At 45.1% G+C, this 23,589-nt stretch overlaps 1 protein-coding gene across 3 annotated transcripts in view; it reads right to left on the reverse strand.

Moving 5' to 3' along the window:
- LOC108939622 (adenosine kinase-like) overlaps window positions 1–23,589 on the reverse strand; it is a 127,341-nt gene that overhangs the window by 21,667 nt on the left and 82,085 nt on the right. For all 3 annotated transcript variants that reach the window (XM_018761075.2, XM_018761074.2, XM_018761073.2), the window contains 2 exons: window positions 13,054–13,224; window positions 811–846 (listed from right to left, as the gene is read on the reverse strand). In XM_018761075.2, the coding sequence (XP_018616591.1) occupies window positions 811–846; window positions 13,054–13,224 (207 nt within the window). The remainder of the gene's footprint in view (window positions 1–810; window positions 847–13,053; window positions 13,225–23,589) is intronic.

A 23,589-nucleotide genomic window follows, 5' to 3' on the forward strand; every position in this document is an offset into this window, starting at 1 on the left:
TGAAGAAAAATGTGGCGAGAGGTGCCCACTGGCTGTGACTGCATGTGCCCCTTTGTGCGCCCTTCCCGGCATTCCAGAATCTTCCCTGCCCTTTTCTGCCTCCTCAAATAGAGACGGGAGCTGCCTATGCGAAAGGACGCGTCACTTTAGGCGTTCAGGGACATCACCTCCACGTTCGCATTCACGTTCACATTCGCCCCGTGTGCCTGAATGCGCGGCTGAGCGCAAAGACACCGAAAAGAAAGACTCTTATTACAGGTCTGATGGGGAAATGACAAAATGAGCACTTGTCCCTCCGTGAAGAAGCAGCCTCTTTCATACGTAAATATTTTATGTACTGAGGAGGGCTGTAATTTTCATTTGCATATTCTAAAACCACAGGTGGCAGTAATTCAGTTATTAAAAGGTTGCTGTACTAGAGCGTTTAGTGTAGCGCTACAACTGTGCTGGAGAGCGAATCCTCCCTCAGTGTAATGAAGCTAATGAGGAGCCTTTTTAACCAAACAACCTGACGGGGCCCGGGATCTGCAGAGGAAGCTTGAAACCATGCCCAACTTCTCAGCTTCCCATGAGGCTTTTCAAAATTCAATAAATAACATCTGTAGGCGATGTTGGGTGCAGACCTAGCAGAGTGCGTCATAACACAGAGCTGGCTGAACAAAGAAACCATGACGACTGCCAGGTTTCCATGGCAACTGCTGCAAGACCTGGAGAGTATAATAGCACATCAATCACTGTCCAAAAGAACTTCATTATCAGCAAAAATAATCCTTTAGGATCTGTTTAGCGAGCCAGCGCCGGTCAACTCACCTCAAAGCCTTGCTCTCTTGCAAAAGTGGCCGCCTCCTGAAATAAAACAAAAACGGAGCAGTTAATTACGGAGACACTCTGCAGGGTACGGCACAAGGCGAGCACAGACATCTCACTTTCTCCACTCGCTTATCTGAGGCTGCGTGTTATTTTCCCAGGTTAAGCAGCATAAAAGCGGTTCCGGTGTGCTTCTGCATCGATTAATATTCCGCAGGCCGCCACCCGCCCTCATCGGCACCGGCGATGCAGGAGGATGACTATGCTCCACCCTGCCGTTGTAGCCATTTGACTGACCGCTGCCATCCAGGAGAAAAGGGGAGGACAAGCAGGTCAGTCCCCTAACTGACCTCACATAAGGAAACGTAATAATGAGGACCCAAGCCAAGCGCACACCTTTAATGATCTTTAAAATATGGCAGCACATTATAACTTCTCCCTATAGTACATATACATAGATCTATATATAAAGGCAATAAAGCATTATGGTTCCCACCGTTGACCCCAGCCAGCACAGTAAGGTGATGCAATTATGCTGGAAAGGTCTTGTGTTTGCTTTACAGTGTGACCTTGGGGAGATGTCGACATCCTTACCCTTTAGGAGAGGATGGGGGGTAAGGGGGGGACCCAATAAGGTTAGCGGCTCCCGGGGGGCAGCCCGAGGCCCGTCTGCCACGGGTCAGCATAATGGCGCCGGGGACACGGGGATACATCAATTAATGCGCCACGCGCACATGAGCCGGGGACTCGGGCCGGCCAGCGTGCCTGGCACTGGGCCGGGCTTTGTGGCGGGCTCAGGCGGGGAGGGGTTCGCTGGGGCTTTTTGTGTACGCTGAGGAGAAGGAGCCATGCCTGGACAACCTGGCACCATGGCAGCTAATAACCAGCCCTCCCCCTGCCTCCCACCCTCCCTAAAATTTCCATTTGTCACCTCCTGTCAACCCTTGTGGATGAGCCCCCCGTCTACATGCGACTCAGACACAGAAACATTTAACATGGTAGCAAAACCAAGACACCTTTTTCTAACGGTGGGATACGGTGCCCTAAGGTGACACCCAATAGCCAAGTACCACTATATATTTGTTTGTGTATTTTCTTAACTATGCTGAATGCATCATACATTTTAACCAGTGTCATCTCATAAAATGAGAGAAAAAAAACTGGCAATGTTCATAAATTCACTCAAACACCTGATTGAAATGCTTCAATAACATTTGCTCCACGAGAGATAATCGCCTTCGCATTACTTCCGATGAAGTGTGTGTCTGCGTGATTAGTTTACCGCGCATCCGCGACAAAGAAGGTGAGGCATGGGGCAAAATTCAAAATGTAATGAGAAAAGAAAATATTTACTTATTATGTAAAACTTTACCATGTGGAAATTCATTACTTCACTAATCATATCTCTCTGAGATCATTTACGACTTGTGGACTTGAAAATCAAATCAAAAAAATCGTTGGATATTTGAACAGGGTACAAGCTCTGAACATTTCACCTTGTCCTGTGGGAACAAGGTGAATACGAGGCAGGTGCTGCGCTCCTCCTGCTGAGCACCACGTCCTAAACTCCTGGGCACCATTCATACCTTCGCTGGCTCACATCACAACTTCGTTACAGCCTAACTCAGTTACTCACATTGGCGAGATTAAACATGGTTTACTGGGAGTAATTAAGCAGCACAATTTACCATTAGTGGGGAGTCAATGGTTGGATGTTATTAAAATTATACAGTGTGAAGTACATCAACATGCATTTTCCTGTTATGTAATACTGTAATGACAAAGCAGGAAACCCACAAAGAACACCCATGCTGCACCTGCACTTTATCTGCACTACAACGTAAGAAGTGCTGTGATTAGCCCCTCTCTATGCTCTATAGCTGTCTGTAATTATTTAAAAAGGAGACAGAAAAAAAGAAGAAAAAAAGAGATGCCGGTGTTTCACAAAGAGCACAAATCAAAGATGCGGAGCGCGGTGCTAAGGTTAATAAAGGAAAAGCACAGCTCCCTCGGGCCACTCAAAATCTTAAGTGTTTGTGCGACCGGGTTAGCTGAGAGTGATGTTGAGGCGGAAATTAAATTGTGTTTGACACGGGGGACGCCGGTGCGGCGCGGGGCGGTGCGGGGCGGCGCGGGGCGGCGCGGCCCACCCGGTTATTTACAGTAAGGGTTCTGCCCGTTTCCTGTCCGTGGCCTTACGGGGAGCGAGTGCGTGCAGGTGGGTCTAATGCAAAGTGTGTCGAGCGCAAGGTGCGAAGGAAGAGCAGAGCGCCAGCCACGCACACCACATATGCCATAGATCCCCAGACAGATGGAGGCTCCGCTGCAAGGGTTGGGTTGGGTGGGGGTGGGGGTGGGGTGGCGGTGTCTTCAGAAGCCAAAGAGTTGAGAGCTCAGTCAACGCGGTAACATGTTTACTCGGGGTCAGGTCAGGTCAGGTCAGGTCACACTTGTTGGGAACTTGCTACCATTTCAAAGGTGACATTTGCATTTGGAGGCAAACTATATTGCTTATAGTGCTTACAGTACAAAAAATGTATCCAACACTGATGAACACAACTTTATGTTCATCACTACCGAGGGCTATTTTTTAAAAATCTAAAGTGTACACTTGTGTATTGAATATTGCGAAAACTCAGGGATAAGTGTTAATAGGCCACTCTTAAAAGTAACATGGGTTAGAGTTTGCTCTTCTACACTTTCTGTACAAATTACCTGGCCAGCCAAACTCTAACCCATGGTACTATGAGGAGTAGCCTATTAACACTTATCCCTGAGTTTTCACAATACTCAATACACAACAACATTGTCAATACACACACACACACATTTTCTGAACCGCTGAAATGGGGTCGCGGAGAACCGGAGCCTACCCGGCAACACAGGGCGTAAGGCCAGAGGGAGAGGGGACACACCCAGGACGGGACGCCAGTCCGTCGCAAGGCACCCCAAGCGGGACTCGAACCCCAGACCCACCGGAGAGCAGGACTGTGGTCCAACCCACTGCGCCACCGCACCCCCGTCTCATTGTCAATACATTCATGTATAAATGAGAGCATCTCATTATCATGCCAAAGGCTCAAATGTCGGAGTGAGTTTTACCTCTTACTTGTTTTTTCAAAGGACTTATAAAACATTGGAGCAGGGATTGCTAAATGCCACAGGCATTACTGTTCAGCTCAAAATGGAAAAAGAACCTCTTATGTGTGAATGTGCACGGGAACCGTATGTACAGTCAGCAGCTTGACGGTTCATTGATTGTTTTATTTTCAGGGCTAAAACATGTGTTCAGGGGTGAGCTGTATTCAAATAAAGACTGTGTTCCTTTAAATATTACTGCGACAAACACCAAAATTTAGTAGCTTGAGACAACTGCCTCAAAGAGAAAGTATTGCGGGGGAAAATGGTTGTGATGCAGTCTAGGATCCACATTTCTAAAGTTGGAAGCCTGCAAGATATAATCTGACTTACCTCCAGGAAAAGGAGAAAATGAAAAATACAGAGAACCACATCAAAGAAAAGTTTATTGAAGCAATTACATCCTACATTCATACCATGAAATTTACACATTAATGGATGTATGTTACTGCTGTATGTTACTGCTGTATGTAGTCTCACTATCTGGAATTTACACTAAGCTTTACACTAATTTACACTAAGCTCGGGATACCATGAATTCCGTAACTGTGACAGTGTTAGACACCGTTTCCCAAATTTTCACAATTGCTCCCAACTGGCTCGCAGATCCTATTTACTGTTCCCAAAAACATCACTGGTGTTGGTATAAAAAGCAAAACGTACTTAAACCACGTTGTCAATACCATAAGTCGAAAAAGACGAGTCGATCTGGTGAAATCTCCACCGTAGCATCGATGAAGACAAAGTGTAAATAGAATCCCTGATCAGATCCTTTGGCTGAACTGTGCATCGCAATTAAAAACGGTTCTATAAAGCAGAACAAAAACGAAAATGAGACAAGAATAATTTTACTTAGTTCAAAACCAGAGGAGACCTGCATAAGATGCTTGCATCCTAGAATGCACTGCTGCCTGCAAAAGGTACCCTGCATCCGGCCCTCCAGAGAGCAGGCCACAGCAAGGCTCACTGCGACAGAGCGACACAAAGCGATGCGACCATGAACACAATAATCTGCGTTTGCCAGCCTGCTCCCCTCCCAATCTGATAGCGAGCCGTTCAGAAAAGGACGGCTTAAGGAAATACCTGGTGCACGGTGAGGTCTTCGAGCTTCCCGGAGAACACGGTATTTCTGTTCAAACACTCTACGCGAAAGACAGCGGGAGATTTATTTTCACCAAGCACAGTCTTAAAGCTTAAAGATGCTGTTAGCGCGATCTCAAGTCGTGTATCCCCGTGTCGGCGATGCTCTGCGATGACAGAGAGAGACAGGTTCTGAACACGAGTCAAACGGCTGCGTTGCCGAATGAGCGTATAAGTCCATCAAACACACATGACACATCTGGCACAGCGTCCTGTACACAAGTGCTGGCAACGGTGCCAATGCCCTTTAGGAAGATTACTTCTCTTCTGCTACTCAGATAAGCATTATGAGACAGTCAGTAGTCGTAGTGTTTTATTTACGTATCACCAAACATCATCTGTGTATCGAAGCATCATCTGAATATCTAAATAAACATATATATATAGAGCACAGGAAAAAATTTGCATTGCTCTATATATGTATTTATTAAGATAGACAGATCATGTTTAGATACACAAGGGTGGATCTTACACATCATCTGTATTTTACAGGCAGACGGAATACAAGAAAGGGCCCTTTTTCACTGTGTTAGAATAAAAATGGCTAAAATACTTTGAGTGAGGTCACAACCATGAACTAAGTGCAATGCAGGCAACGTGTCCTCAAGTGAAAGAATTAACAGAAATCTTGTGACACCGGCAACTGTCCTGATATTTATGACCTCATAACCCAGGTGAAGGCACCTTCTACTAGGAATATGAATACACTTCTTTCTTGGGAGATCGACTCACAATTCATCTCATTTCCATCACATTTGTAGGCTGTGCTGGAGAACTTCTCCTCCCAGGGCCTAGATTTGGAGCCTTTTACCAGATTTGCTTCAGCAGTTGACAGATGTCATTACCAACTGTGTGGAGTTCTGCATGAACTAGCACAGCTCCACTCTCTCAATTAAGGAGCTGATAGCTGGGGGACTTCAGCACAGACTATGGGCTTTATGTCTATTTTACTGGCGCTCGGAAAAAAGACACAATTTAATGGAAACACTCGCAGCCGAGCAAAAGCGAAAAGAGCGCAGGAGACGCTTGGCTGTCAGGCTGAGCGTGACAGTTGGACGGAAGCTAACGAACGGGCCCACGCCGGCGCTCGCTGGGATCACGCCCAGAGTTACGAGGGCAGCTGTGCGCGCGCCACGTTCCTTTCTCCTTTCTCCGGGAGCGCATTTCGATCCAGTCCCATGACCTTCCTTCTGACCTGTCTGACGGTCCCAAGAAGCGGCCGTCACACACCATTTCCCCGCGGGTCCTGCGGGGGCTCAGGATTACGCTCTGCGGGAGGAGGCGTCTGCGGCACGTCGCGACCGAGACGTTCTGAGCGTCGGGGAGGAAACAGGAAGTAAACAGAGCTTGCAGCCCAGGATATAACATTGTGGTGTGAAGGAGGGGAGGCATTCTTGTGTTCCACAGCAACCTGAGCTGTGTTTTGTGACAAGTGCCTCCAAATGAGCGGCGCTGAGCAACAGTGAGCCAGCGCGCATCCTGTCCTGTCCTGTCCTGTCGCCCCCCCCCCCACCTTAAGGCACTAACAAGAGGTCAATTCAAAAGAGCACAATGCACAGGGCGTCAGTCAAGGTGCAATTACACTGAATTGTCAAAGGTAAGAAAAAAAAAGGGGGGGTAAAGATATAGCCCCCAGAATGGCATCAAATACAGTAATGCATACAAGTGCAGTTACACATTTCAAGAGGAAAAAAGGTTGCATTTTACTGTGACGTCGCTTTGATAAAATTACACCTGGTGACATTTAACAATCATTTTAGCTAGACACATACCTCCCCTTGCCCCCATTACCAACGCTTCAGCTGTATTTATTTATTAAGGTATAAAAAGTTTGACGTGTTGTCGTATTCACTCGTAGAAGGGAACGAAAACAGAAGGAAAAAAGCATCTGTGACAAAACAAGCCATTTGTGTCACGAAGATGAAAGCTTCCCTTTAATGAACGGGCCATATGAAAACGGCACGGGTTCAAAGCGCTATCTGCCGATGCGGCATGAAATGGCCCCTCGCCAAGCGCAAGGCAGAGAGAGGAAACAGCCTCTAATTTACTGAGGTTTGGAGGAGCGAATCGTTTCCCTGGCTTCGCAAGCCGGCGACGCGTGAGGAACTGTGCCCAGAAAGCAAATACCCACAAGGCTCAGCTTAAAGGAAATACTTGCTGTGATGCAATCAAAAAGCCCACAATAATGTAGGTCATCAAAATAATAATTCATTCGGTTCGTTCGGGAGCTATGTTCCACATCAAAGGAGGTGTGGTTTCCAAATAAGTAACAAATCACTTCGTCCACCATTCGATCAGCTGTATTTCATCAACCATATAATGGATATTTAGAAATGCTCACGACCCTCCAATACTGTAATTTCTTTAATAGCAGCGTGGAGCAGCTCTGATACAGCACAGCTATACTGTTATATGTGAATTTGCTGTGCCACGTGTACCTTCGTACAACACTGTTATTTAATAAACAAAAGCAGTTAGCTATTGGCCTTAAGCTATTTAAAATACAATAAATAAATAAAGAAATCAGCATGGCCATTTCCAATTACAACTCTGTAACAATGACTTACTTGAACCTATTTTACACTTTCTTTCACGGTACCAACCGAACATGTCTTGACAAAATCTTGACTTCCACATTTGCCTTTTAGATACTCGGTGGGATCACGGCCACGTGTTCACGCTAAACCCTAAACGTGTTGGCCAGACTTGGGTGAGAGAACCTGGACTTCATTGATTGAACGTTCTTATAACAACATTTTTTTCTGTCACTCTCTTTAGAATTTAAACCCAAAATGTTTCTCACTTAATGGTACTACGCATATTCCCCTTTCCTGAAAGTGCAGACTAACAAGGGCTTCCAGAGAACTCTCTATGTTTTCTATTGGTCCTGAACGGACAGCGTTTTACTGCCCGTAATGAGAAATCTACAAGTAGGAAAACAAAGGTTGACGATGGTAGGCGTCAGACAAGAAAACCCAACGGGGGCACGTGCTTAGCGAAAAAACACGACAAAAACATAGGAATATTGTCATCCGAAGACAAAAGCACCCCCACCCCCCCTCTGCGCTTGCGGCAGAAGATAAGAGACAAGGAAAACATCCTGTTGGCCTCTTAAGTCCCACTAGATCACAAGCGCGGGGGGATAAACAGACGGGGTACAGGGTATGAGAGCAGGAGCGCCATTAAACTTCTACTGAGTCACTCCAGCAACAAGCTGACATGCTGCAGCGGCTCTCGCTGTGACAGATATATACCGGTCCCAGCGCCAGAAGAGCACTCGCACTATTGATCGGGTCCTCAGCACAATATCTTCTCGTACATCCATCATTACTCCCTTTCAAAGGACCCCGGTCCCGGCCCGCTTGTTAAGACACTCCACGGTTTCATATTTCCTTGTGCTGTCGAGAACCTCTCTCTTAACCTCGGCAATTTCAAAAACACTCGATGGCTCACTTCGGAGGGTTTCCAACACTGCCCTGTGCCGCACAATTACAGCTGTTAGCTGTGCTCCCCTGGCGGAAGGCGGCTCTTGCGCTGCCTGGAATTCTGACAGAAAGGGTTGGCAGGGCTGCCCAAGACGCATACTGACCCGAGCGAGCCGAAGCCGACTCCTGTAGCAGCAGGTGAATATTAAAATGGCTCGCAGTAAACGGTGACTTTGACAAGTTATTGGGACATGCATGAAACTGCAGGAAGCTGCTACGCTTTAGACAAAGAAACACAAAGTGGGTTCTTCAGCCAAGAAGGTGTTCCTACAGCACGTTCTTCACGCGGGCTTTCGTCATGTGGGATTTTGATGAAAAAGGCCAAGTAGAGTGGCTCACGGGAAGGCCGCCGCGCCAATCGGCCAGCCTGCGCGTTCCTTATTGCATCCGCTCGTTCTCCGAGGCACATCCTTCCCGTCTGAACCCCGAGGAGACACCCTCTTGGCCAAGCCCATGGGCTTCTTCACTGGGCCAGGAAACAGACGCAGGAAGGCTCGTGTCACGAGAATTTCCCAGCTCTCTCACAGGCGGCGCGGCATGGCTCGGCGCGGCGGAACTTCGGCTCAAAGGTCAGAGGTCAAACAAGCGCTTTTGTCAGCGCCGCACGCCGGTCTCGCCCTTGCGTCCTCTCCACTTTGACGGGCGAGACTCAACGGCCTCCCGGAGGCACGGTGGATGGGTGAGCGTGTCTGCTGGGTCACTGTGGGCACGCAGCCCAGGAATCAGTCTCCCCAGGCCATGGGGCAGAAGGGCCCTTTCTGGAGGAGCGCCTACTTCTGGCCTGTGGGGATCACCGAGCACAGGAGCGATAAACAGCCGTAGGCGACACCACACGGATGAGGCTTCTCAGCAGCCCATTAAGCAAACAAACAACACGGCAAACACAGCGAGAAGCTGACAAAACACATCCACACTAACACGTATCTTCGCTCTGCTGCTCTATCGTCTTTAGTCACGGAAAAATAATTAGAAGCTCAGTTCAAACAGACCACATCGTATTGCTGCATAACGGGAATCAGATCAGGTTATTAGAATGCCACCACTTTGCAAACACACATATACTGAGGCTTAAACCATTGTGAGAATGACTTTGAATGCATCATGTGTGCAGATCAAGTATTAAATATTACTATTTAAAAAATGCAGACAAAACTAGGGAATGAATAGTCTGAATAGTCCAAGAAGCATATGGTCTAAACAGCCTTTAAAAAGAGCTTGGCAAGTCTCACAATGATGATTCGCTCCTCATATAATTGCATGTCAGCTCTAAGGCTTCCGTAAAATCCCAAGCCAATGCGTGCCACTTTCAGACCACTTCAATTAGCTGGGCTACTCTTTTTACGTAAGCACACGTAGGCTCCTACTGACCCTAGGTGGGAAGAGCACCTGAAGATGAGGAGCACTCAGTGTGCACCGGGGGCAAGGAAAAGACAGGAAAACAGGTAGAGCGGGCCTCTTAACGGCGAACGAGCATCTGGCAGCTCCTGACTCCATTTTATGAGGAATGAAGGCCTTTAAATCATTTAGCAACCTTGCAGCCACCCTGGACCTACAAAAAAGACAGTTATTTCAAATGATCTGAATCACACTGGAATGAATCATTGCCTACACAATATCGGTCCTAGTGATTCATTCAATCTCAATTAATCTCCTCATTTATCTACACCATCAAGGCTTCTGCAATAAAAATTCATGAGTAATAACCAAATAATTTCCATTGTGCAGTTCATCTTATGTGCAACAAATGGCAAGCAAATTGTGAATAATTTTGTCAGCTAAGCCATCTGGTTTTGGCATAAACGATTCCTCATCCTTGCTTAATTAACTGTGGCCATTAAACGTTCAGAAATGTTAGACCCTGAATTTATGCGATGCAGTCAGAGGACAGCCGACAAGGACTCAATTAGGCCAGTTCTGTTCCCGGGTCATATTCGCCAATTAAGAAGAAAGATGTCAAAAATCGATGTCTCGGTCTTCACCGCTCCAGAGCCCCGGCACCTGAGTAAAAGCATCACGTCGCTTCACTTTCCATCCAAGTGAATAACTCCCCAAAAGTGGTAATTACCCGTGCGAGTGCAGTACTATATTTACATACAGGAGAATTTGCGGTTACGTACCTTATGGCAGACCTGGCTTAATAGTTCCTGCAAATATTACAGGTTCATGTGAGCCCATCTTATTACGAGTGAACTTCCATCAGTGCAATAAAATATGCTGTTGTATAGCACAGCGGACTGCCATTTGCTGAGCCCGTGTAAAAATGTTCACACTGTTTGGTAAACCCTTACTGAGCATGGGGACAGTGTGCTACTGCCAGCGAGAGACTTCATCACACACTAAGCTTTACAGTAACAGAACGCATACTTAGCAGCATTGTTTACATTCATTTCACAAATGGCTAGCGTGCATTTTTCCATAAGCCCGTGTGATTTTCAGAACGAAAGGTTTATTGCATTTTTAATGAAGTCCAAAGTGTAAACAAAATGTGTCAATTCGCTTACAGAGCTTAGGCACACACATGCACAAGCTCTGTGACAGTCAGATTTATTCTGTTTGCCATCTGACATCACGTGCAGGGCAGGCTGGGGGGGAACCATCCCTGCGATCCTGACAGCGAATGACTCTCAGTAATGTGCCCCAGGCTATGGGGGATCCTTTGCTTGGCGCCAGGAGAGGCTGCAGTGGCCATGCTGCCTGCCACTTGGAGTGCATGACTACAAGTCCTCCCTGCCACAGGGAAGATGGATATGAAGACCTCCAACGTGAGCCCCGTCCACATATCAGTCATCTCCAAGCTGGGTGGCATGCCATGTTCCCTGCTGCAGAAGTCAATGGCAAAGGGGTGCGTGAAAACGCCACTGTCCAGGAACCTACACCTGCCGAGTGGATTTACACACCTTAGATATTATCTGCTGTGTCTCAGCCATGTGCAAAACCTTGCTTTGTGGTGAAAAAAGGGCTGGCAATGAAGCAGGCTCACAGCTTCCATGCCTTTGGCACTTGTGGAAGAACAATACGTGGGAACTTGACCAGAGGAAGATATCTATAGCTAGAAGACTGGAAGCACCGAAAGTCCGCTGTCTCCAGATCACCGGACAGCGTGGCCCTCTAAACAAGTTAGCACTGGAGGATGAACCCATCTTTTGCCACAGCTTCACAGATAATTGTTTGGATCTTAATGATCAGTGTTACAGCATATGTACAGTACAACAGCAGCTGTTTTTTGGTTGTTTAGGAGGAACAACTGTCAGATTCTCACAGCTTGTCTAGGATGTGTTGTTATATAGTCGCTGAACACTTGTCAGTTTTCCCTACGCCTATACTTCTAAAGGGGTGTCATCTACTGCACATACGCATTGAGATTTAAAGATAATTTGTTATGCCTGGAGGAAATGTGCACTTGGAGAAAATAGTTTTGTAGCCGGAGCGTCCAGAAAAAATTGGAGAAATGTCATTTGCCAAGATCCACGGAACACACAACGCCCACAAAATGAAGACCGAGGTCTGTTAGTCAAGCGAATTAGAAATGCATTTCACGCGAGGGGCAGGCATTTCACATGTGGTGACAGACCAATGCTGAAGCTGGTGTATGTGTAACAGGCTTGACCCAAATGGGGTTCAAACCTGCTTCCTCAGCAACCGCAGCCTGCCCAACCTCCCAGAAAAGGATACGATTAACTCACTGAGTTCAAGACCACAGTCCCCAGCTAGAGGGCCAAATCATACCCCTCACATTGGCTCCAGACACCTCTACATCATCACTGCAGCAAACTTGCTAGGGCTCAAAGGGTTTAGGTTCATCACCTGTGATGATAACTTCATCGCTGGGGGAAAGCCTCTTTAGCTGTGACTCCTACTTGGGTTGTAGGCCAGCTCTCAAAGTCTCCAGGCCTCCAGGCTGATGAAATGTGGCTGGCTTGGTGTGTGGGGGTGGTTTGGAGAGGGGTTACACACGTGCTGCTCAGCTTGCCCTTTAGCTACCTATGGCCCTGGCTTGACCTCCCAAGTCAAGTATGCATCTGGAAGGCCATGCTTATGTCAACAAGACATCCTTCTCCAATGCAGCCATAAGTCCATGCAAGTCCTCCCAGCAATGAGTCACTGACCCCCTCACCAAGTATTTTCAGCAAACCACAACATGATTAAGGTCAAAAAGCAAAACTTTCATTCTTATTAATCTCTTTGAAACATTCAATTGCCAACTGAAAAGGAAAACACTGCACACTCTTGAGTTTGTGAAACTTTTTTTGAAAAGCTAGCAGTAAATTTTCCCCTCCCTTTCAACAAGGTCATCTGAATGAATTCCCAGGATGAAGACACACGCACATACACATTCACACAAGCCCACATAGATAGATACAAACATGATCAATCGTAAATCTACCCACTTACAGTTCCAGCCTGATGGATTTACAGTATGGTACATATGCTGCAAAGATCATGTGAACCCAAAAGTTTTGACATTCAGAGCACACAGACTCACCGTTTCATTCCCGAATAATATGTCCACAAAAGGCATGACCTTCATCAAGGGCTCCTTGTAAAACTGACTGATGAATGGGGCCGACAGGTTCAAGCAAAAGATCTTGTTGTTGTCCGCAGCATGCTTGGCCACCTTCAGGATGGACTCCGGAGACACCGTCAGGAAGAAACCCTGAAATGACAGCAGCCATTTCCCTAATGTTAGATGGCCTCATTGGCACATCTTTCTCCAGCATACTGTCAATTTAATGTGGGATGAAATATCCAGAGAATGACATACTAATTTGTACTTCCAAAGGTTACCTTAACAAGTATACGGTGAGAAACTAAACACATTAGTGTTAAAAAAAAAAAAAAAAAAACTTCAAATGACACTTTGGATTCTGAATAGTGCAGGAGATTCTCAGCAAAAATGGCACCTTTCAGCAATTCAACATTCAGTATCTTTACCCTTCATCCCTAAAGACATCATTAGAGGCTGCACATGTACAGCTCAAATACTATTTTTAATCATTTACCAGAGGATCAAAGGTAAATGGAAAGAAAAAAATGTCCAGACATGTAATTTTCCACCCATCTTAAAGCACGGTCTGCTGAAACCCGTTGAGGACAAGGCCAATGGCCACAGTCCAGGCCCTTCACTGAAGGAAGCAACGTGTCGGTGTCGGGTTCTGTGGAAAACAAAAGTCCTGTCTGGACTCCCCTTACTCTGAAACAAGAGAGGTTGATCTCCACATTGTGTGAATGAATACAGATCAGGTAAGAAAACCCTTTTGTATTTCAACCTGAAACCTGAAACAGGACCCTGGTGCCAAGTGCACAAAACTCCCATGCTGACACCGATCTTCTTAACCTCGTTTTCACTACACAATTATTAATAATAGCCTGCATCAATGGGAAAAATCCACCCTTGATACACGTATAAAGTGCCAAAGCGCTCCTTGTGAAATCCATGGTGTTGCATTAAAAGCCACAAAATTACTACAATTCAGCGCACATACTACTGCCTCCCCCAGTTTTTCGCAGAGCGGCTTTTCGATTTCCCTTACAAGTCAGCCGTTGTTCATTTGCTTTGTTATGCTGCAACAATTTTAAATGCACGGTGATAGCATGAATGCACAAGAAGCTCACATTGAGAAAATGGCTTATCACCGACTCTGACGTTTTTCTCTAAGAAGGTGCCAACGTGTCAAAGGAAACTGCTCCTTTCAGACAAATAGCCTTTTTGTTGTGGAAGATGAACGTTCATTTGTACCACATTACTGACTGATCAAAGACTAGCAAAGCTATCAAATTTCCAGGGAGGTGCTGAACTTTAAAAATCAATCCTACAAAGACGTTAATGAAAAGAGCACTTTAATGCGTTTTTTTAAAAAAAGAAAAAAAACATGCTTGCAAACTACATTATCAGTTACACCACTGAATTTTCCATGGCCGTCCTAACTGTATGAGCTAAATAAATTAAATAAAATGAACAAGAAGTAAGAGCACTTTGTGTATGAATGATATGATATTTAGAAAAATCAAAACACCATAGGGCTCCTACATTAAACACAGAAACGGTGAGTCTTTAACCGCTCCCCTTTGCCTTACACATCTACTTGGTCGTTGAGCGTTCAAGCTGCGGTTGACGTGGACTCGACGGTATCTTAACCATTTAGCCGCATCATCGACGGCCTGTGTGTCCTCCAGTCCTCCGGACCGCTACGTTCTTCCTGTCATCAGCACACTTTCGCCTTTGATGGCGAGAAACTGAAAACACGATCCGTACATATTAGAGCTTTTGTGCTTCCGTGTTTGAAGTCCCAGGAATGCCTGGGGCGGACCTTTCATAAAAATAAATGTGCCTCTTTTGAAAGTTCAGAGCTTTGTGACTTCAGTGGCTTCTGGGTAAAGAGCCCAAGTCATGTGAAATTCCAGGTTCCGTCACGAGCCTGATTTCGCAGAAGAGACGCCGAACGAGCAGAGTCCTCAGCACTCAGGTACGGATCGTGTGTCGAGAATAACAGGTGTAGTTTCTCCAGATGCCACCGAGTCCCACGTTGCTGCAGTGTAGCATTTCCACTGGGGGATGATCAAAGTGCCTGCACTACACTCTGTGTGTGTGTTTGTTTGTTTGTTTGTTTGTTTGTTTGTTTGTTTCACTTGTGGAAAACATGGTATCGCAGGACCTGGATGTGGAGTTTTCAGTCCGGCATCAGTCTTGAGCCGGGCACAAAACTTAAATCATTCCAGCATAGGACCCCATCCTATAAACGGGGGGGAATGGAGTCGTTCTCAAGCAAAGTTTCAACTACCCCCAAAAGTGATTTACTACAGTATGATGCAGTCATTCAGGGACTGTTTCATTCGTAAAAGCGCATACAGCTGTGACATTTACCCATGGCAATCTGTCATCTGCGTAAAAGCGGTTGTGCAATAAATGCTTGTGGAGAATTGAAGAGTCATACTGTCAGATGTGTCACAAATTAAGGCACAGAAAAGGAACACTGAAAGCGAAGTCAACACTCCCGTCCCTCAGCAGGGCGTCGATCACACACGCACTCACGTCTGTACTTGTGGCGATCCCGTTTCACTTCGCAATATCCACATTACACGGACGAGTGCGCTGCGCTCGTACAACTAAAAATACACTGCACATCTGAAGTGTGAAAACATCCTATTTTAGAAGGAGCATTTTCATTTGTCTGCAGTGGAGGATATGGAAGGTTCTTCGTTCCGGTGCAATTTTCACGCTGCTTCTTAAAATACTGTGTTATGGTTCACTCCTTCACCATTTTGATTTTTTTCTACAACGTATTTAAAATTCTTTCAGGTGGAGTACAAGCTTTAGTCAAATTTCACAGCATGCTATAGTTTCTGCTCTTTGGATAAATGTCAGTATCATAATTCAAAATTTTGTTTGCCTTTCGCCTGCACCTACAACCTACCTGAGTTAGGAAACGTTAAAAAAACAATCCTTTAAATGCAACAATGAAAAAATAATGAAGCAGTTTACAAGAGCATGAGGTTTACAGCATATTTTCTTAAAACAGCCAACAATTTTCAATTAACAGACAAACTTAATGATCTGGAGCCAGCCAGTTTGAGGAAGCAGGGGTGCGAGGTGAGGTATACCCAGGATGGCACGCTAGCCCGTCGCAATCCATTAATTCACTCATACTATTGCACGCTAAGCAAAATTTACTGCAATCGGGCAGGCTATTTTTCAACTCTGTGTGTCTGCCTAACTCAACATCACCCTGAATGCACCATATTTATCATAAATGATAGTATTCTACGACATAGTACACTTCCTCTTTTGCTTTGTCTAATAAACTAGATGACCTGCAGTGGTCACATTTTTATGACATTGTACAGCTCATGTTTATTTATACATATCTTCTCAAAGTTGCTGTTTCCTTTCCCACAAGGACTTTATTCTAGCTGACATTTTCCAGGTTACCTGGGTTGGGTCCATCTATCTATTATAGTCTTTCCCCAGCAGGTTTCAACATCGTACCACCTCAGGCAGCACCTCCCGACGGGAGCCGATGGGAGCTAACCTTCATGGTGTGGAGTGGAACGATGCCGCGCTGATCAAGGTCACGTGTTAATCACATACAGTACCGTCCTCCTCGTCTGGCTTTGCCTACATGCTGTGGAGCAGCTGAACACCGTGTACCATACTTATGATTCCACAGCCCTGCCTCAGCTCATGCGTTTTTTTCGCGGTGCCAACCAGGGGCGTTTCGTTTAGTAGCTGAATCCTTCCACTGTTTCAAGCACAAGCGTAAGCAGTAACACGACAACGATGCGTGAAACTTCAAAAAGGAATTGAAGGAAGTTTAGCATAGAGCGAGATGGTCAGGAGTGGGGTCATGACGTGGGGCTGAGCTCAGTATTATGGACGTGCTGCTAGAAGCATTTCAGGCCAATGCTCTTGTCAGAGAAGACCAGCTGTGACTTGCTTAGGGAACAATGGATGAAGATAAAACGGTAGCTGGTCTGAGGGACAACACTGGTGGGGAGGTGAGTTCCCTCCGTTTTCGCAACGATGACTCTTCGTCTTTACTTTTACAGGTTTGTTTTTCACTGCTTAATGTTTCACAGTTTAATGCTGGTTTACGTTGGTGTGTGAAGGAGCCCTGTTCGCGTTTCATTTGTTAACTGAGCTCCGATTTTCAATCATCCTGCCTGCAGCAGGCCACTGTGTGTTCAGTAGAATTCCAAAGGTTGCAGGAAAAAGCGTTCGAAAAACATGCTATGGCTGTTGTGACGAAACCACCGCCTTAATTTTTACTTTGTAACAAGGTCACTTGGTCTGTATTCACACACAGGTTCAGTTAAGCCAGTAAGTCTGAATGAGCTGAGAACACCATCAACTACACCAGAGGAACAAAAATATGTCTGATGTTCTGTATGTTTCACAATGCAAGTGTGCAGATAGCATCTGTTTTCCCTTCATGCAAACATTATTTACCAGCTGTGTTCAAGGGAACCTTATCTGATATCAAGGAATCCACCTACTTCTGAGGTCAGTGGACAAAAGTTAACAAGATTCACGCTGAACAAAAACTAGCCTGTGTGATGTGTTTACTTTTGTTAGCCGTAAGAATATAGTTTGCCAGGCGAACGTAAATAGCAAAAACAAAGCCTACCACCGATTGAAGAAACAAAACAACAGTTGAAAATAAATTTTACATTTACATTTATTCACTTAGCAGATGCTTTTCTCCAAAGCGACTTACAATGGATATCATGTAGTGTTACTAGCCCACACACCTTATTCATCAAGGTGATTTACCCTGCTAGATACACTACATGGGTCACTCATCCATACATCAGTGAAAAACACTCTCTCTGTGTCATTAATACACAATATAAATACTAAATAAAGGACAAATATGGTAATACGGTGAAGAAAAATAAAGTGAAGAATAACTTCTTCAAAACTACATACTTTGACCAGGCTGATGTAACACTGGTAATGTGAAAGCCACAAGGGGGAAGGGCTGGGGGAAAAAGGTGCCGCCCCGCTTTGATCTCAACAGCATCTCTACGTAATGCATGTAACTCAGCAAAAAGGATGCGTTGGATCCAAAGCCCGTGAACACAGTTCATAGCGAGCATGACTGTGACAATGATCACCATACACTCACAGTGTAACTGAGACAATGAACACCATGTGTGTTGCCGTAACAATGTGCAGATCCTTCTGTATCAGTAAAGTATCTATCAGTCTGTAGATCCATCCATTCATCCATCCATCCATCCATCCAACACCAATGGCAATTGAATAACAGCTCAGTTTGTACTTAACTCAGAACTGGCCTGTTCCCTTCCATGATTTGAACTGCATACTTTAAGTACACTCATTCTTAATGACTTGCAGCCTGGGAAGACCTTCTGTGATTTAGTTCATCTCAAAAATTAGTTTGCTAAGGACACACTTTGTACAGTGACAGTTCCTTGCCTTCAGATTTCTTCAATTTGTAATCTGGTCAGTGAAGTTGACGAAAGGCAGCCATGAAATCTACCGCATGTCCTCGATTTCCTCTCTCACCTGAACCCCCTGACATCTGAAATGCAGAAATTACTTGGGCTTTATACAAAGCAAGAGACTGGCTTCCGAAAATGCGATAAACTAGGCCACATAAACGTGTTCGAGATAATGAATAAACACACACACGTGCGTACACATACAGGTACACACCAGCCAGCTTTTGGTCGTAAAGTCCCAGGAAGTGAATGTAATGAAAAAACATAATTCAAACATTTATGAGGACTTCAAAAAAATCTGGATTTTTAGGAGTCATTAAATTGAACTGGAAGGCTAGTACAGATTACCATCAGGCACAGTTACAGCTCTAAACTCGCTGCTGGAAGTGCAACTCCGTTCTGAGGTTTCAAAAGTTCTAATGGAGAATTTAACTCTGATTCACATCAGCCGTTTCAAGAGACTCTGAGAGACATCATGATCTGGGCAGAATGTGCAAAAAATGTACCAGACAAAGACAAAGTAATTGCCTTCTAAGCCACAGTTAATTGTGTAACTTCTAAGAAATACTGTTTCCAGACCAGTGACATCATACAAGCAACTTGAAAATCCAGGCTATTGATTGCTTCCTTGATGGATGCAGTGAATCTCAATGATATTCAAACAATCCTCCGACCACAAAGATAAGCGTACTCTATACTTCAATAGCCTAAATTGCCTTTGTTATTCTACCATAGATCATGCATCGTCAGCAATCACATACAAACAACTGCTCGTGTTTTTAAATTGCTACTGGTCATTATTTCTGTAGAACCACACCACTGGTTCTCTAATACTCTTTAAGACAAGTTTGTTTTGGTCAACAAAAAACTGCATGTTGGTTGACTGAACCCGGGTGGATTTGAACTGTTTTCATTAATCCAGAAACTGCATTTAAATCAAACTGCTTTCTTATTCTTTGGTTATAAATGACAACTGGCAGGTCTGTCGTATCAAATACGTTTCGTTGGTATTTTGGACAAAGTCCAAATAAAATTGAGTGAAATTTCAAGTGAAGAGTGGGGTTTATTTGATACAGAGGTCATGACTTTTACTGAGAGTCACCTTTCCGTCTACAATGGCGATGACTGACTGATTCGTGTGCATCGTACGAATACTCGCACAGTACTTTTGTAGGTGAGCGCCGGGGACACACTATCATATTCGAGTCTAATGGCATTTTTACAAAAATCTATTTACTCAGGACATAGCATACCCTTCATCCTGAAAATTAATGTGTAAAGAAATTAGATAGCACAAATATATGTAATCAGCAATTTAGCAATAATCTCTATAAATAAATAATCAGCGGTGCCATTAGTCTGACATCCATCTCAGGCCCGACGCCACTATCTAACCTGCAGCGCAATCCGAGCAGCGTATCCATCACGGAGAAGCGAGCCGGAGAGAGCGCTGTCCCCGGCACACCAACACTTGAGGGAAAGTTATTCTTCCAGGTCAGGAAGGGGGATTCAGAACTACAATTTGCACCACTGCAGGAGAACATAATCACATTAACCCACGGCACATTAGCTGTACAACAGCGGCGGCACCGAAGGCCCGAACTCAGCACATTAACCCTATCCGGGGGAACTCGAAGTGGCAGCTGACTTAAAATATCGGGGAGCGTGCTCGATTAGCGCAGAAAATCTGGCTAATGTCGACACGGACTCTGGTAGCTTTCTTGGAACCGAGGCCTGGTCTCGCTCTCTCTCCCCATCTCGCTCCGTCCTAAGATGCAGTGTTTAAAAAATGTGTTGGATAGAGTTACGCTCTGGGCTGTGAGGGGGAAAAAGCAAGGAATGTACTTAGGATTTAAAACAGACAAGTTCTAGAGCCAAGAGCCCACAAATGCCAATACTAATCCACATAATTCAGCGCGCAGCCCAGCCGAAGACTCGCACTTCATACAGACACCAGATGCTAGCAGAAAATTAAAGATAGATTTCAAGCATGTGCAAGTGCATGTATGCTTTTTAAAATACAGTTTCAGACGAATAAACGTGAGAAAGGGGACTCAGACGAGTGCCAGAAACAACGGTGCATTTGAAAGAGCAGGCAGAAGAACCGCTGTGCTTCTTCGAGGAAAGGAAACACTTGGGCTCCAGTTTATGGCTTCAAGTCTGAGACCGAATAGAGTTTCATTGTTTGCATGCAATTAAAACCTGCGAAACGGTTCCCTGGAAATCTCTGGTTGTAATAGCGGTGACAATATAACATAATAATATGGCAGCGAGGGCAAGCGTGGAAAGGACAGGTTGAGACACTGCTTCCATTTCTCCTGCTAAGAATGCCAAGGAAGGAGGGTAATGGAAAATGTTGCCTGAGTAACAAGAAACAGTCTGCTAATCCCACCTATACAGAAACAGATGCTGAAATTCTCCCAAAAAAAAGATAAAACGGCTTCAGGGCACTTCAAAAAACGGGTCTCGACAAACGCATTGCTCGGAACCACAAATGCATCTCGTCCATATAGCGAAGGCGCCGTGTACAGCATGCGGGACAGGGAACGGCAGCGTGTGCTTTTCACAAAGACCTTGGCTTCCGCGCACTCCGTTAGAGCACCAACGGCGAGCCACTAAACGTGCATTTCTCTGTAAACACAGGTGCAGTGCGAGGTGTGGACAGGAAACAGGAAGTGCTCATATGTCCCCTGTCACACGCTAATGAATCTGTCACAGCTCACCGGTCAGACAACACAAGACAACACCAGTCCAGTACGCATGGTGGTGCTCAGTGATGAACTTCTGTAGGTTCATACCGTAACTAACTAACACTCCGGTAGGGAATCTGGGCTACTATTTTGAAGTAAACTTCTCCGATGTTGGAAAAAAATATCATCCATCTTTGCAGCAAATGGTCCACTTTAGAAAAATATAATCAAGAACAATATACTGTAATGGTAAAAAATATAATCCTCTGTTTGCTTTCTTAGATAATGCCGGTTTGATGCCTGTGTTGTTACAAATTCTTCATTATTACTTTGTGGTTTAAAAATTATCATGCTTTTTATCTGCTTTCTTAAAAAGCATCCTAATATAATCACTGATATAATTGACTGTGCAGAACACATTTAGTAGGATTATGATATTAACTTGCATGTGTTCATCTCAGAACCTCAGAATTTGCAGGCTGGGGTGTGATTTTTAGAGAAAGGATGTATTTCAAACGCTTATATGAAAATTCTGTTTATGGCTCAGAGACAGACTGCATTGTCTGTCAGCAGTTAATACCAAAAAGCTGTCTAACATGATTAACCTGATTATTTTTTACACTTCCGATTATTAACGAACATTAAATATACTGCAAGGATCTGCTGAGGTTTTATTGCTATGCCATTATTCGGGTGTAGGATGCAAAACCGAGACAGTGAAGTGTGCGGGGTGATCTTGACCCTGTGTTCGGGCCTCTTCTCCATTGACATACCGCACGGCACAGTGAAACAGAGATTCTCGTATTGTACCGCTATCTGTCCACTAAGGGCCCGGTGAACCATTTTGGAAAACGTAAGCGGAGAAGGGCTTGCGGAATAAGATAACAAAGCTGCACTTGCAGCCAGACGAGGGCCGATCGCCGATCGAGATGCCACCAAGCTGATTTGGTCGAATATTTCCTTTGCAAAGCCTGAGAGCTTCTAAGTGAGCACAGCTCTTCTTGACAAAGCTTCTTTTCGTTTTGGACATTACATTTGACAGTGCGAGAAACATCGCGAATGCTTGCGAGCACTGTGGCGACAGCAGTCACAAAGTTAATACCGGTGATTAGTGCCCAATGCAGAGAGCTGGAATGTTGGCTGATTAAAATCATTCCAACTGTATGTAGCATCTCGCACTCAGTCCTCCTAAGACATGAAAATGCATGTAAAGCAGGCTATCAATGATTCACGCCTATTTAAAAAATCATCTGAACGCAACTATAATGTGAGCCTCCCAGATGAAAACACGTACGACGGATTTACAGCCAGTGCCTTTTACCTTCTGACTGCCGAGAACTTTCCAGCGGGTTGGCGGTTTGATGGCACACAAGGTGTTTACAGCCAAACAGAGCTTGAAAGCCTTTAAATAACCTCTCAAAAACTGACAAGAAGCACAGTCCATCCATAAACATCACTAAAGTATTTGCAGCGCTTTAGGCAGAAAGAAAAACAGAAGAGAAGCAAAAAAGAGGGCGGAAATAAATGCCGAGACCCACGGATCTGTGGGCATGTGTCGGCTCCTGGGTCTCCATTCCTATCCGCTGTACTGCAGCTGTACGCTGCCGCCGTTTTGAGCCGGGTATCACCGCTGTCCTTTTTTTCGGGGAGCTTGCCACGACAATGAGCAAAGGCAAACGATAAGATGTAAACAGTTATGGAGGAAGATGGCGGGGTGAAGGGCCGTGGTGCACCGGCACAGAGCTGCTCCCTGAGTGGCGTCCTGCAAAGACACACACCTTGGCAAGCCCAGCATCTCTCACATAAACATAGCAAAGACTCCAACTCAAAAAAAGAAAAAAAAAAAACAAAAACAAAAAAGGCCGCATTGTAGCGAGCCTTCAGGCCCGCTGGTTTTCTTGTAAAAACTGGATTCACAAAACTGGCGTGACCTTTAACCTTCGAGCACAGACACAGACCTTGTTTCGCTGGGAATCCTGTATAAGTCGTAATGCAGCTGTTAACAGTCTCAGTAAATTACAGTGAGAGAAATGTTCACATCTTTGGCTCAATTAATAAAAGTTGCATCGCCGAGGGTTCATATTACTGTCCCGGTCATCAAAATCCAGCCGCTGCTGCAGCGCCAGTGTCTGCGCTACTGGAAGCAACGAATGAGCTGAATCATTGGCCTGAACAGACAGACGGGACAAACATCTTTCCGACTGTAACTAAGTATAAGCAAATATCACAGTATGAGTCTAGAGGGCAATGAGCAACCCTCATTTTCACTGATAATGCATGCATGCTAAATACCGGCCATTGCCATGAATAAAGAGGAGAAACATTCTGGCCAACTCAACTGCCCAACCTGAATGTGTACTGTAAAT

The sequence above is a fragment of the Scleropages formosus genome, chromosome 24 (genome assembly GCF_900964775.1).
Source record: "Scleropages formosus chromosome 24, fSclFor1.1, whole genome shotgun sequence".
NCBI lineage: Eukaryota > Metazoa > Chordata > Actinopteri > Osteoglossiformes > Osteoglossidae > Scleropages > Scleropages formosus.